The sequence below is a fragment of the Rhinopithecus bieti genome, unplaced genomic scaffold (genome assembly GCF_001698545.2).
Source record: "Rhinopithecus bieti isolate Rb0 unplaced genomic scaffold, ASM169854v2 scaffold_17743, whole genome shotgun sequence".
Classification (NCBI taxonomy): domain Eukaryota; kingdom Metazoa; phylum Chordata; class Mammalia; order Primates; family Cercopithecidae; genus Rhinopithecus; species Rhinopithecus bieti.
Genome location: NW_016809230.1, coordinates 2,039,336 through 2,052,237, shown reverse-complemented (window position 1 = coordinate 2,052,237; position 12,902 = coordinate 2,039,336). Strand labels below are relative to the sequence as shown.

The 12,902-nt window shown below is 37.3% G+C and overlaps 1 protein-coding gene across 1 annotated transcript in view; it reads right to left on the bottom strand.

The window, feature by feature from the left end:
* LOC108539968 (rho GTPase-activating protein 15) overlaps nucleotides 1-12,902 on the bottom strand; it is a 438,320-nt gene that overhangs the window by 333,992 nt on the left and 91,426 nt on the right. The window contains exons 4-5 of the mRNA XM_017888935.1: nucleotides 8,570-8,631; nucleotide 8,212 (exon numbers count right to left, since the gene is read on the bottom strand). Coding sequence (XP_017744424.1) covers nucleotide 8,212; nucleotides 8,570-8,631 — 63 coding nt within the window. The remainder of the gene's footprint in view (nucleotides 1-8,211; nucleotides 8,213-8,569; nucleotides 8,632-12,902) is intronic.

The window sequence follows — 12,902 nt, the reverse complement described above, 5'->3', positions numbered from 1 at the left end:
TGTAGTCTAGGAGTAGCTGAGGGTTTACCTAATGAGAAAAACTTTTCACTATGGCTTAGGTCTGAACCTTCCTCTCCGATCAAAGTACTCTAGAAACTTGACCATTATCCTTATAATATCTGTCCAGTCTATTTTCCATTCGGACATGTCTGACCCATTGTGATGCCTGTAGTTCTCAACACATCAGTGGAATAGCTTTTTCACCGAATTGCTCTAACGTGGTGACTCTCTTGTAAGGCATTGTCAGCTCTGGAGTGTGCAAAGGATCACTTGGAAGGTTTTACCTTGACTTAAGGATTTGATATTTTCCATATGCGACCAAATCACTATATATGACTCTTATTCAATATATTAGGTGACATCTCAGGAAGTAGGCAACTCATATAAGCTTAAAAGCCTTAGCCAGGATAGGTGAGTCCAGCAGCTTCTGATGAAACTTTGCAAATAGACTATTTTCTAGGATAAACGCAGTTTTCACACTAGGAAGTCTCTCTCTGCCCTCAAGCTCCCACAAAGAGGTAGAAACCACCTCTAACTTCTTAGAGCATTTCCAGTACTGGGCATACTATTTGACATTTAGTAGGTGATTATTAAAGATTTTTTGAGTAAAAGAGCATATGGCCTTTCAAATTTCAGAAGGGTCATACATCTAGATGTTTTCTGCTCTGTGTATGCTGTTCTTCATTAACGAGGACTAAAAAATTTCATTTCCTTTCTCTGTTCTTTAGTTTCTTAGTGCTTTAATATAGTATTCTTAGTATTATTTTTTCTTAACTATTGAACACTTCTGATATAGGATATTTTTTCCTGATTTATGCTTCTAGTGGCCAATACCTGAGCTTTCTCCAGAGGGCTTCCCACCCTGAGCTTGCACTGACTTCTGCTCTGTATGCCACCTGGCATTTTATATGCACTATGGAATTTAATTACTAAGCTGGTCACAAGTCTCCATTAAACATTTACCACATGCCAAACACAATTCTAAGGACTGAATAGAGATGGAAAAATAAGACATACCTCAAAAATTTTATGTCTAACTACAAGAAGATGGACAATAAACACGGAAACCAAGTCTTCTGAATGAGTCTAGGATACCCCCATATTACAGAAGAGAAAACTGAAGCCCAGTAAGGCTGCATCCTAACCAAGGGCAAACAAGCCATGAAGATGGGATTCAGGACCCTGCTCACTCCAGTGTCTCCATGGTCTCTAGACAGGTGGCATGCAGCTCTCTCTGTAGTCACTCTGAGCATGCCAGTTGAGAGCCTCATGAAAGGAGCTAAGAAGGGGAGATAAGGAAGAGTTGTCATAGAAGTACTAGAATCTCTTTCTCTTTAGAGCAAAGCCACGTCTTAGCCTGACCTGGGCTATCCTGCAATGCTGAACTGCAAGCCCTTTATCCCTGTCTTCCATCCCTACCATGATGGTCAGGAGGCAAATTCACCCATTGATCCATCAGTGCCTCCACATTGCATCATAACTTTGAGAGCATAGTTTTCTATTTTTTCCACAGAGGGACAAAAATTAAGGTGTTGGATAGACTAAAGAGGTAACTAAGACACACAGCTCAGGAAATATCTAACTTTAGTAAGACAGTCCAAAGTGCCAAGAGTAAGGGAGACAACCATCAATTTCCACAGGGATTTACAGGTAACAATCAGGTAAGGGTTTGATCTCAGTAATTCCATGCAGGAGACAAATCCTGTGGCAAGAAATGCAGGTGTTGGGCCAGGCACGGTGGCTCACACCTATAATCCCAGCACTTTGGCAGGCTGAGGCAGGGTGATCACTTGAGGTCAGGAGTTCGAGACCAGCCTGGTCAACATGGCAAAACCCCGTATACTAAAAATACAAAATTAGATGGACATGGTGGCAGGTGCCTGTAATCCCAGCTACTTGGAAGGCTGAGGCAGGACAATCAATTAAACCCGAGAGGCAGAGGCTGCAGTGAGCCAAGATTGCGCCACTGCACTCCAGCCTGGGTGAGAGAGTGAGACTCGGTCTCAAAACAAAACAAAACAAAAACAGAAATGCAGGTATTTCTTTTATCTTTTGACATACAAAACAAATTACATCTAAGGGGAAAAAGGGTTCTAACTACAACTGGGAAGTAGGGAGAACTAAATTTCTTTAAGGGCATTTATGTACCATTAATGCAATGGGTGGGACACTTTATCCAAGTGAAATACTTCATAAAATTTTCCTAAAGCAAATCCTGAATTGTGAAGTTGGAAAATGCAAAAAAATCAAGCAGACAAATAGAAGTACAGAAGCAAAATCAAAGCCCAAACAACAACAGCAGCAGCAACAACAACAACAAAACACCCCAAAAACAAAAAAACAAAAACTCAACAAAGCCATCGGCTTGGCATTCTACAAAATGGACACCGGATGGCAGCACATAATAACAGCAACTTTGTAACAGCTTATCTGGAAAATGCTTGATGAAAAAATGGCTCTTAAAATATTCATTACCATTATAAGAATCTGTTAGCTTAAACTCCAGGTTTAACACGTTCATTTGTTCTAAACACCAAAAGCTTTATATCCTACGCTTACCTTTCTTTTGCCTTCTTTAGGTAACGACAGAGTGACAAACCAAAAAGTCAGAAGAAAATATATGTGAGGTTCCTTGACAAATTTCAGTTTCTCTTATTTGGGCCATCTGCCTTTGTTACCTAACGTGGTCATGCTGGATTTGACTTGATTCTGCACCACTGATGGGAGTGAAAGTAATTTATTCTAGTGTCCCTGACTGATTTACCGCAAAATCACTCAGACACTGTTAAATGTACAGACTCACTCAAACTGGTTGGTCTAGGAACTTATTTCTTCTGTCTCATATTCTAAGCATCTTGTAATTTATGACTGCTAAAATGTGGGTCAAAAAGACACTGAGGTGTAAAAATACCCATCTCTGTCAGTATTGCAAGAAAATGAAGAAAGACAGATTCAGCCTGGAAGAATTTATTGTGACACTGAGCAGAAAGTACTAAAGAAAAAACATGATCATGTTAGGAGCACACCTTAGTCTCACATTCCAAAGAAAGTCCATTCTGAATAACAATTGTTAAAACAAACAAAAACCCAACAGAAGGCCTAGTAGCTGTGGGCCCTAGGATGAAAGCAGGCACTAATAGACGTAACCACTGCACAATCTTTTTTTTTTTTTTTTTCTGCATTTCTTTTCATAGCCATCTTCTGGCCGTATTTTCACCCCCAGGTATGTCTTTCTGTGCCCATCTAAGGAGAGAAGAATGTGACTCTATGTTGTGGTAAGATGTGCAGAGCCACACAGGCGCTGATGATGGGAAGACCTAGGTGCTGAGGGAGAAGCAAGTTTGAGGTGTTGAAACTTCGTAAATATATTGTCAGGTGCCTTTTTTAAGTGTAAGCATTGAAAATAACCTTTTACTAAGGTGTCACAGGGTTTCAGAGAAGCCAGGGTTACTTACAGGTTTGGGGACGGAATTCCCCAAATGAAGAAATTCGTATGCTTCATCAGAAAAGCTGAGGCATAGTTTCAGTGTCCACAATTAAAAATTAAAGTGAATGCTGAATGTACTCTGCTTTCAAGCCTGTCAGTGTATCACTGGGGAAATGTGTATAACCTCATTTCAAAACAAGGCTAAATGTGTGGCCTGTTATGAATGTCAATTATAGCCAATAAGTTATCTTTCCTTTTATCATCTCCTGCTCATATTCAGAGATAAGTTAAATTTCTTTGAGAGAAAGAGAAAATACATTAAACAGACAAATAAAGACACATAAAAAAAGAAGAGAAAGAAGGAAAATAAGAAGACAATACAAAGTATGATGATCTATTATGGATTTATAAGTAGAAAACTTGATAGAAATTAATAAAATAATACTTATTAAGTGACAATTGAAGTCCCTGGTACTGCTGATGGCATGAAATAAAAGGACTATTTTTGCTCCTTAGTCTCAAATAGCTTTAAGCAAGAGAGATAAAGGAAACATGTTTCAAGCAGAGGTCAGGGCTAAATTCTGTGATACTAAACTATATATAAAATAAGATTTGGGAGAAATAAGAGGTTAATACTGTTGACTGAGTTTCTCCATTTATACAATAGGATGCAATAATAGAGTCTATATTGTAGTATCATTTAAGTATTACTGATAAAGGATTCAGCCAAGTGCTTGATAGAGTAAGCATCTATTAATATTGCTTATTAATTCATTAAAATTTTAAAAGATATAAAGGTCCCGGATAAATGAAACAAAGGCTATCAAATTTTACATAAGATGCATAAATTATAGTATGTTATATTATTTATTAGTACTAAATTATCAACAGGATAAAAGATACATAATTTTTCAAGGTTATGACTAAACTGACCATTTTTGTTGCTAGTGATAAAAGCACATACACTCCTTGAGTAGGCAATATGGCAATGCATACTAAGATTCATTTAAAATGGTCATGTGATTCGATCAAGTAATCCAGGCTTAGCATTTGTCTTTAGAAAATATAAAAGAAGGCCGGGTGCTATAGTTCACATCTGTAATTCCAACACATTGTAAGGTCAAGATGGGTAAATCTCTTGAGCCCAGGGGTTCCAGACCATTCTGAGCAACATGGTGAGACCCAGGTCTCTACTAAAAATACAAAAAAAAAAAAAAAAAAATAGCTGGGTGCAGTGGTGTGTACCTGTGGTCCCAGCTACTCGTTTAACCCTGCATAAGGTGAGTGGATGGGTGGGGGTAGAGGAGACTGGCACCACTGCACTCCAGCCTGGGTGACACAGTGAGATCCCGTCTCAAGAAACAGACAAAAATATAAAAGAAAATTGACAAGCAATAGGAGAATTATTGCAATGATAACTTTTAATATAAAACCAGACTCAGCTTAAAAATCAAGTAAAAAAAGAGGTAGGGATGATTTGGCCTATTATAGCCCATCAACATAATGGGATATCATGTTCTTAAACATGGTGATTACATATACAATGTTCAGTTTGTAAAGTATTTACAATAAAGACAAAATAAGCCCCATAAACTTGGAGGGGTTATGTACAACATGTAAAATTGACAAAACATTATTATCTCAAATATACTATGAGTTTCCTCAAATTATTGAATATAAAAGCAGGAAACTCAATAAAAAATAGTCAAAGTTTATGAATAGAATCAGAATGCAGAATCTGAATGGCTCTAAAGAGATAAAGTGATCCTCAACTTCAATACCTATCAGTGAAACACAAATAAAAGCAACATTAAGGTAATGTTCTATGGATAATTAGAGTGGATAATGCTTCTGCTGATAAAATTGTGGAAAATAGAATCCCTTCTATATTTTACATTGAACTGGTGTGAATTGGGGCACTCAGTCAGGAGAAAGTGTGGCAACAGTAGCCAGTAGATTTACAAATGTGTGCGACTTACCACTGAGCAATCCTGTACTCCTGGAAATATTCCCCTGAGAAAATTCCTAACAGGTTCAAAGGAAACATATATATGTGATTTATTGAAATGTTGTTTGGAATGAAAGGAGTTAGAGGCAACTTAGATGTCCACAGCTGGGAGATTGGGTAAGTAAAAATTCATGTACAGTCATGCTTCAATTAATGATGAGGATATATTCTGAGAAATGTGTCATTAGGTGATTGTGTCACTGTACAAACATCATAGAGTGTACTTATACAAATCTACATGGTAAAGCCTACCACGCACTAGGTTATATGGCATAGCCTATTGCTCCTAGGCCACAAACCTGTACAGCATGTTACTGTACTGAATATTGTAGGCAACTGTAACATAGTGGTAAGTATTTGTGTATCTAAACATATCTAACCACAGAGAAGGTACAGTAGGCATCAGTTTTATAATCTTATGAGACTACAGCTGTATATGCTGTCCATCGCTGATCAAAATGCCACCATGTGGCACATGACTATACATAAACGATGGCAAAGCGGTCAGCAATTGGAAGAAATGAACTAGATTTAAAGACGTTCATGCACTGCATAAAAATGTTTTAATCCACAATGGACGAAATATAGATAGTAGTCCTATGAGATTGTAATGAAGCTGAAAAATTCCTATTGCCTAGTGACATGGTATTCTTCATAACGTCATAGCGGAATGCATTACTGTTTCCATGTTTAGGTATGTTTAGATACACAAATACCATTGTGTTACAATTGCCTACAGTATTCAGCACAGCAACATGCTGTAAATGTTTGTAGCCTAGGAGCAATAGGCTATATCATGTACCATCTAGGCTTGTGTAAGTGCACTCTATGATGCTCACATGATGATTAAATCACCTAAGGATGCATCTCTCAGGACATATCTCCATCATTAAGAGAGGTATGTCTGTATAGCACCATAGAAAGCTGCCCAAGAGCTAACATGGAATGAAAGTAGTAAGAAACATAATAAGGTGTATGATACAAAAATATTTATGCTATACAGAACACACTCACACATACACAACTCTACACTATTTTTTTGAATGCCGTATATACAGCTAAATATAGATATATATGGAGAATGAGTTTGACAAACATGCATTAAATACATTAAAATGAATGTCTACAGGGGATTGAAACAAGGATTAGAGACTAAAAATAAAATAAAACCAGCTAGGGCTCTTGCCCAGAATGATGATAGCACAAGGCCACAAACTGAAGGATATAATCAACTCAATTCTGTGCACCTGGGGTAACAACAACCGCAACAACAACAAAACAAAAAGGAAAACTAAAACATATAACTTTAAGTGGAAAAAAGGCTGAAAGAATGCATAATGGTATGCAAAGTGAAATAATAAAACAGAGTACAAACACATGTTTATATGAATTTAACTGTAACACGGAAATTGTACGCAAACAGGAAAGTAACAGCAAACAGAACAAAAACACAAAGTATAAAGATTGATCAAAACTACCTAAAAACGTATTCATGTGAGTTGGCTGAGGGAAGGGACCTGCTCTTCTTCTCTTCTTCCTCTTAACACTGCCTTCTACATGTTATAAGGTTGGTTTGTGGAGGGGTTATGGGTAAGGATACTTTACGAAACCACACAGTAGAACCTCCTTCAGCTTTCTTGAAATTATTTCTTTTAGGATCTCCCCTACTTCCTTGCATGAGGCTAGAGGGTGGAACTGACCAACGCTGTCACCTCTATTCTCCTACCAAGCTCTAGTGGAGGGCTGAACTGACTAACTTAGATAATTTTGAAGAAATTCTTTATTCCACATGGCTGGTGAGGGAAGAAAGGGTCATGACTTACTCATCTTGGGGAGAGGCATCATTGTACCCTCCACACTCCTTCTTGAGTTGATCAGGTCATGATAAGGTTTAGGGCAAAAGAGAGCACTCAAGCTGGGCTACTCAAGACTTCCTCCTGTTGTTCCTTCAGAACCCGATTCTCTAAGCCCGATTCACCACTGGGGAAGGGACTAGCCAAGTCTCCTAAAGCAACTTTGCATTTGATCTTGTCTCCTGTGCATCTGTCTCCTGAACCCTTCAAGGGAGGGTGGCTGCAGGGCCACTCCAGAAAAATACTCCAGGCAAAGATTTAAGGCCCTGTCCACTATCCCAGAATCAGACACAATATGGAGAGAAAATAGAGCTTGTTATTTACAACCGAAATAGCTATTTTAAGTGTTGAAATTATGGATGATTCCCCCCACAACCAATTTCACTTTGTTTAAATAAATATATAGAAAATTCATTATAACCATCAAACAAAAGCAGACTTTATTCTTTATTCTCTGACTACCAGAGTGTCATTCTAGTAATGAATTATATTATACAACTAATAGGTGTCCCATTGTGTAGCTAATTAGCATATTTATCCTATATAATTTTAATTGTTAGTAATACATTTAAGAGTAAATGCCTTGCATCTCAATTTGAGCATTTTCTACAAATCTGGTAGCTTGCATATCACCCAGTACAAAGCTAAGTATGTAACAGAACCAATATGAGAAATAGCAAAAATTCTAAAATGGAGGTGATTATTTCTAAACATACTGTATATACAACACAATTATCATCTTTCTTTAACCTCCTATCAACCATACTTGTTTTCTTCAAGATTTTTGTTGCTGTTGTTGTTGTCCAAAGAGTTCTTATTCCCTTTTCAAATTTGTCTCACCTCTGTATTTGTTACTTTTACTTTATCATTTTCTATTTTGAGCTACAAAAGTGGTTCAAATCCTCCATCCTTCAAGAAATTACTCTCACAAGGTATTGTACGGAGACTTTCATATATTGCAAATGAATGCATTCATTCTCTAATCTTTCAATCACAGAAATCGCAATCTATTATCTTAATTATTTTCAGTGTTTTATGAGTTCAAGTCCAAGGAGGACAAAAAGCACCTCATTTATACATTCCGTTCAACAATATAGAATGTAGTTCCTTTCTTTAACAACTGTAATTACATTAAAAATAATGTTGATCATAGTGGTAGCAGAGGAGACTGTTCTTGTCTGGTACCATAGGGCCTTGCATCCCAAACAATAACAGTGGCACAAGTTGAGCATATGAAGAACCAGCATAGTTATATAAAAGTGAATTAAAGAATTTTGTTACCTTAGTTTCTTTCCCCCATCTGCAATTTTAGCTTTTTGCAGATAACCTTCTTTTTCAACCATCTGCAAGAAGAACGCATATGTTAAAACTGTGACAAACTACTATGCATTGTTGGTTTGAATAAACCTATGCTTTTCAAAAGTCATTGCAGTGATGGAAGTTTTCAGTCATAGAACTTTATTAATAATGCATGTATAGCTTATGGGAACTGCCTGCAAACTCATAGTCATTACAAGCTGTTACATATCTAAAAGATAGATTATGAAGAGGAATGTGAATGATTTGTTAGATAGTGATACACCTTTATTGACTTTGCTTTCTGGGCATTGAAGTCACTTGCTTAAAAAATTGATTACAAATGGTAAAAGAAAGACAAATCGAAAGCCTTCGTTTATTTTACCAAGTATTCTTAGAAAAGTTCTTCTTCTCACGCCTCCCCATGTACCTTCTGAAGCCAGGATAAAGGAAAACCTCAGTGGGACCAGGTGACTGAGCTAGTTGAATCATGGAAGGGCATTTAAAATAGCAACATTTCATATATTCTGGTCAATTGCCAAGAGACCCTGTAGTAGCAGTATCTCATTGTCTTCTTCCATGATGTAGGATTGCTTCCTTTTACTATTTGCATATACTGTATTGGCTTTCATTTCTAATAGAGCTGCAAGTTTCTTAAAGGAAATTCAACAAGTCATTATAACTCTGCAGAAGTGTTTGTGGAGTTTTTGGGAAAATAAATTTGGACAATGCAAATTGTGATGTGTTGACTCCCTCCAAAGTCTATACTAGGTATTTTAATTTCTTAGCATCCTATTTCTACCCTCCTCTGTCTACCTCACATGCCCCATCCCAAGTCATTAGCCTTCATCTTTCACCCTTAGTGAATTGCGCACACCCTTCGCCCTGACCTGCCTAGTATCAGAGGACCACGCTCCCTCAGTGCTACCCCATGTTATCCCCCCAGCTGAAATAGTCCACCATGACCATGTCTTCATCTCACAAAAGTCTTAAGTATATTTAATCTACTTCAAAATTAAATTAGTAAAACCCGGTGCGGTGGCAAGTGCCTATAATCACAGCTATGTGGGAGGTTGGGGTGGGAGAATCCGTTGGTCCTAGGAGTTTGACACCAGCCTGGGCAGCATAGCAAGAACCCCATCTCAAAAAATAATAAGCAGAAAACCAAATTTTAATGTGTATTTTTTTTTTGTTAGAGGGTCTTTCCATGATTTCTGCCATCTCCTTTAGGTGCACCATCCTGAATCTCCATTTTCAGTTTGCCATTATCACTGTGACAACACATATGAGATCATGTTGTAAATGTCTGCTTATTTGTCTGTGCTTGCACGCAAATGATGTGCCGTGAGTCCATCAAAGGCAAAAAACTGTGTACCTTTTACACCTGCATTCCTAGCTTCTGGAATATTTTGGTAGTACCAATAGTCAAAATAATAAAATTGTTTGAACTAATAAGTAAATGAATGAATATTTAAATATTTATTTAAATATTTATAGTAAACTGGGCAAGCCAAAAAATTTATCTTCAATATTACAAGTGAAAGGAAGAGATATTTAGAGGTAAACAAGTTGTTCCAAATCCCTAAAATTTCACTGGTTAAATGTCTACTCTGATATAGGTGAGAGTTTTTCTGCCTTGTTTTATTCCTAATACATAGCATAGGACTTAGTTTTAAAATGCATTTGATGAATACATTTTTGACTAAATAAATAATGATAGAGATAATAATGATGATGATTTATGCAAAAGATAGCAAAATGTTTTTTACTTATCTCCATATCCAGAAAGTTTCTTTTACTTCACCATGCTTTCCACAAGTCTAAAGCATCTAAGGAAGCTTTCTTGGATAATTTTGAGAACCATGGTATTCACTGGTGCCTTTTTGTTTTTGTATTTGTATACATCTATTCATTTGCTTTTGCCACATTTTATTCTATGTATACTGTCCCTTTTTCTTGATGCCAGGGAATTTTATTTGTCTACCTCGTAAAACTCATATAATAAATGTAGTGTTTAACTCTGGGTATCATTGGTATCCACAAATGTTTGGAAGAAAGATGTTTTCAATAGCAATTAGCACCACAGAGGAGGTCCCTTTCTTTAGGAATGCAGACTGAGAAATTTTGTTGTGTAACCATAGAAAAATGTATTGTTTTATTTAAGCTTTCTTCTGATTAACAGTTACCCCAAAACCTGGATTTTGTCTACCAAAAAACTACAAAACCTATCAACCCATCAAAAAAATTGATGCGTGTGTTCTCAGCTAAAATATAGCCCCAGTTGTTTTTTCCAAAATTCACAAAAGACCCCTCGGTAGACATTTGCTACCCACAAAGATAAATTATTGATGAAAATTTCTCTAAAAGAGATAGGAAATGTGAAAGGAAAAAGTTAATACTCTTACAGGGAGAAATCAACATAAATGGGTTCAAGGTGTTCATAATAGAATTCTCTTTCCTTGAATACATAAGTAATATTTCCTCAGACACTGCAGGACTTTTCCCGGAATACTTGAGATTGATGCCAAGGGCTGGATTTCTCAAGTTAAGACTCAATAAATGTGACATGAATGTCATCAATGACTGAGTCAGTTCCATGGTCTTGGATCAATGCAATAGACTTTTCAGAAATGACCATACAGAGGTCCCAGGAAAAATGAGGAAGAACCGAATAGCAAGTTAGTTACTTCTCTTATATCATTTTCCAAAGTCCAGGCTGCCTTCCATGTCATTAGAAGAAGCTAATAATGCTTCTGCTATGTTCTATTACCTACTACACTTGCTACCACCATGCATATTTGTTAAATGTTTACATGCACATTTCTACATGTAGTATATCTATGTCCTACCCCTGTGCACACATTCTCACTTCAGAGATCAGGTGTTTATTTTCCTTCATCTTCTTTATTTTATTTGTTTTGAGATAGAGTTTCGCTGTTGTTGCCTGGGCTAGAGTGCAATGGCGTGATCTCAGGTTACCACAACCTCCACTTCCCGGGTTCAAACAATTCTCCTGCCTCAGCCTCCCGAGTAGCTGGGATTATAGGCATGTGCCACCATGCCCGGCTAATTTTGTATTTTCAGTAGAGACAGTGTTTCTCCATGTTGATCAGGCTGGTCTCGAACTCCCGACCTCAGGTGATCCACCCGTCTCGGCCTCCCAAAGTGCTGGGATTACAGGCATGAGCCACTGCACCCAGCCCTTTCATTGCCTTTTTCATACTTGATGTACACTTAATTCATTCTTTTCAACACATTTTTAATAACACTTCTTTCCCCCAAATGCCAGCTTTTCTGCTTATAATAGAGCTGCAAAGATTAACAGGACAATTTTAATCCTCTTGAGGTTTAAACTCCTGGGAGTTCATTCTCAAGATATTCCTGCTCCTCTTTTTGGGGGACTGGATACCATGCCCCCCTTAAATCATCTCGCAGACTCAGGCCATCTTGTAGCCCGGATAGAAAATTCCAATTATGCTTTCTGCACTGAAAGCACTGCATTCATTGTAAAAGGTCTCATGCTGGCAAGTGAAGCTTCCATGACGTACGATTAATTACTTTACTATTCCTTGTCATCATAGTTTGAATACGTCACCATGTTTCAGGCACCAGGAATCAATTATTCTGGGAGTCTCATAGTGTATGGAAAGAAGTATTAGGGCAAGCAGAAGATTGCTATGCATTTTGCATGTGGGTTTATATATGATACTGTTTTGATTACACTAATAATGATTCCTACTCAATGTTAATCCCATGGTTTGAAGGAACAATGATCTATAAATTCCAGTTGAGCATGCTGGTCATCTAGAGCTCAGATAGTCTTGTCTCCAGTAATTTACAAAATTACTTACAGCTTTAGGTCTAAGTTTAGGATACTACACGCCAAATTCTAGGCCGAATTGAAGTTCTTTAAAGTAGTAGCAGTCCCTAACTATGTATACTTAAGAAATGTCAACCAATCTTTAGATGTTAAATCTGGCTTCTTGAGCTATTTGTCCAATGCTCCTTAGAAGCCCTATTTAACACTAAATGGTTGGAAAGATCAGCAATTTGTTCAGATTGGATGCCAGCCAGTCTGCAAGCATTGAGGAAGTGCTCAGCAGAAACAGTCGTGCTGCGATACAGATGAGAAGAATGAATGGCAGTGGATGCCCAGATAGCACCTGTTTATCAACCTATGTTGGAGGTGACAGACAAGACAGCGGAGCAGAAGACAACCTTTGATTAATGGTAACAATCATGGCGGAAAGACTAGCCTGTAAACTGTACATACAGACACTGTAGTTTTTTTTTTTTTTTTTTTTTTTTTTTTTTTTTT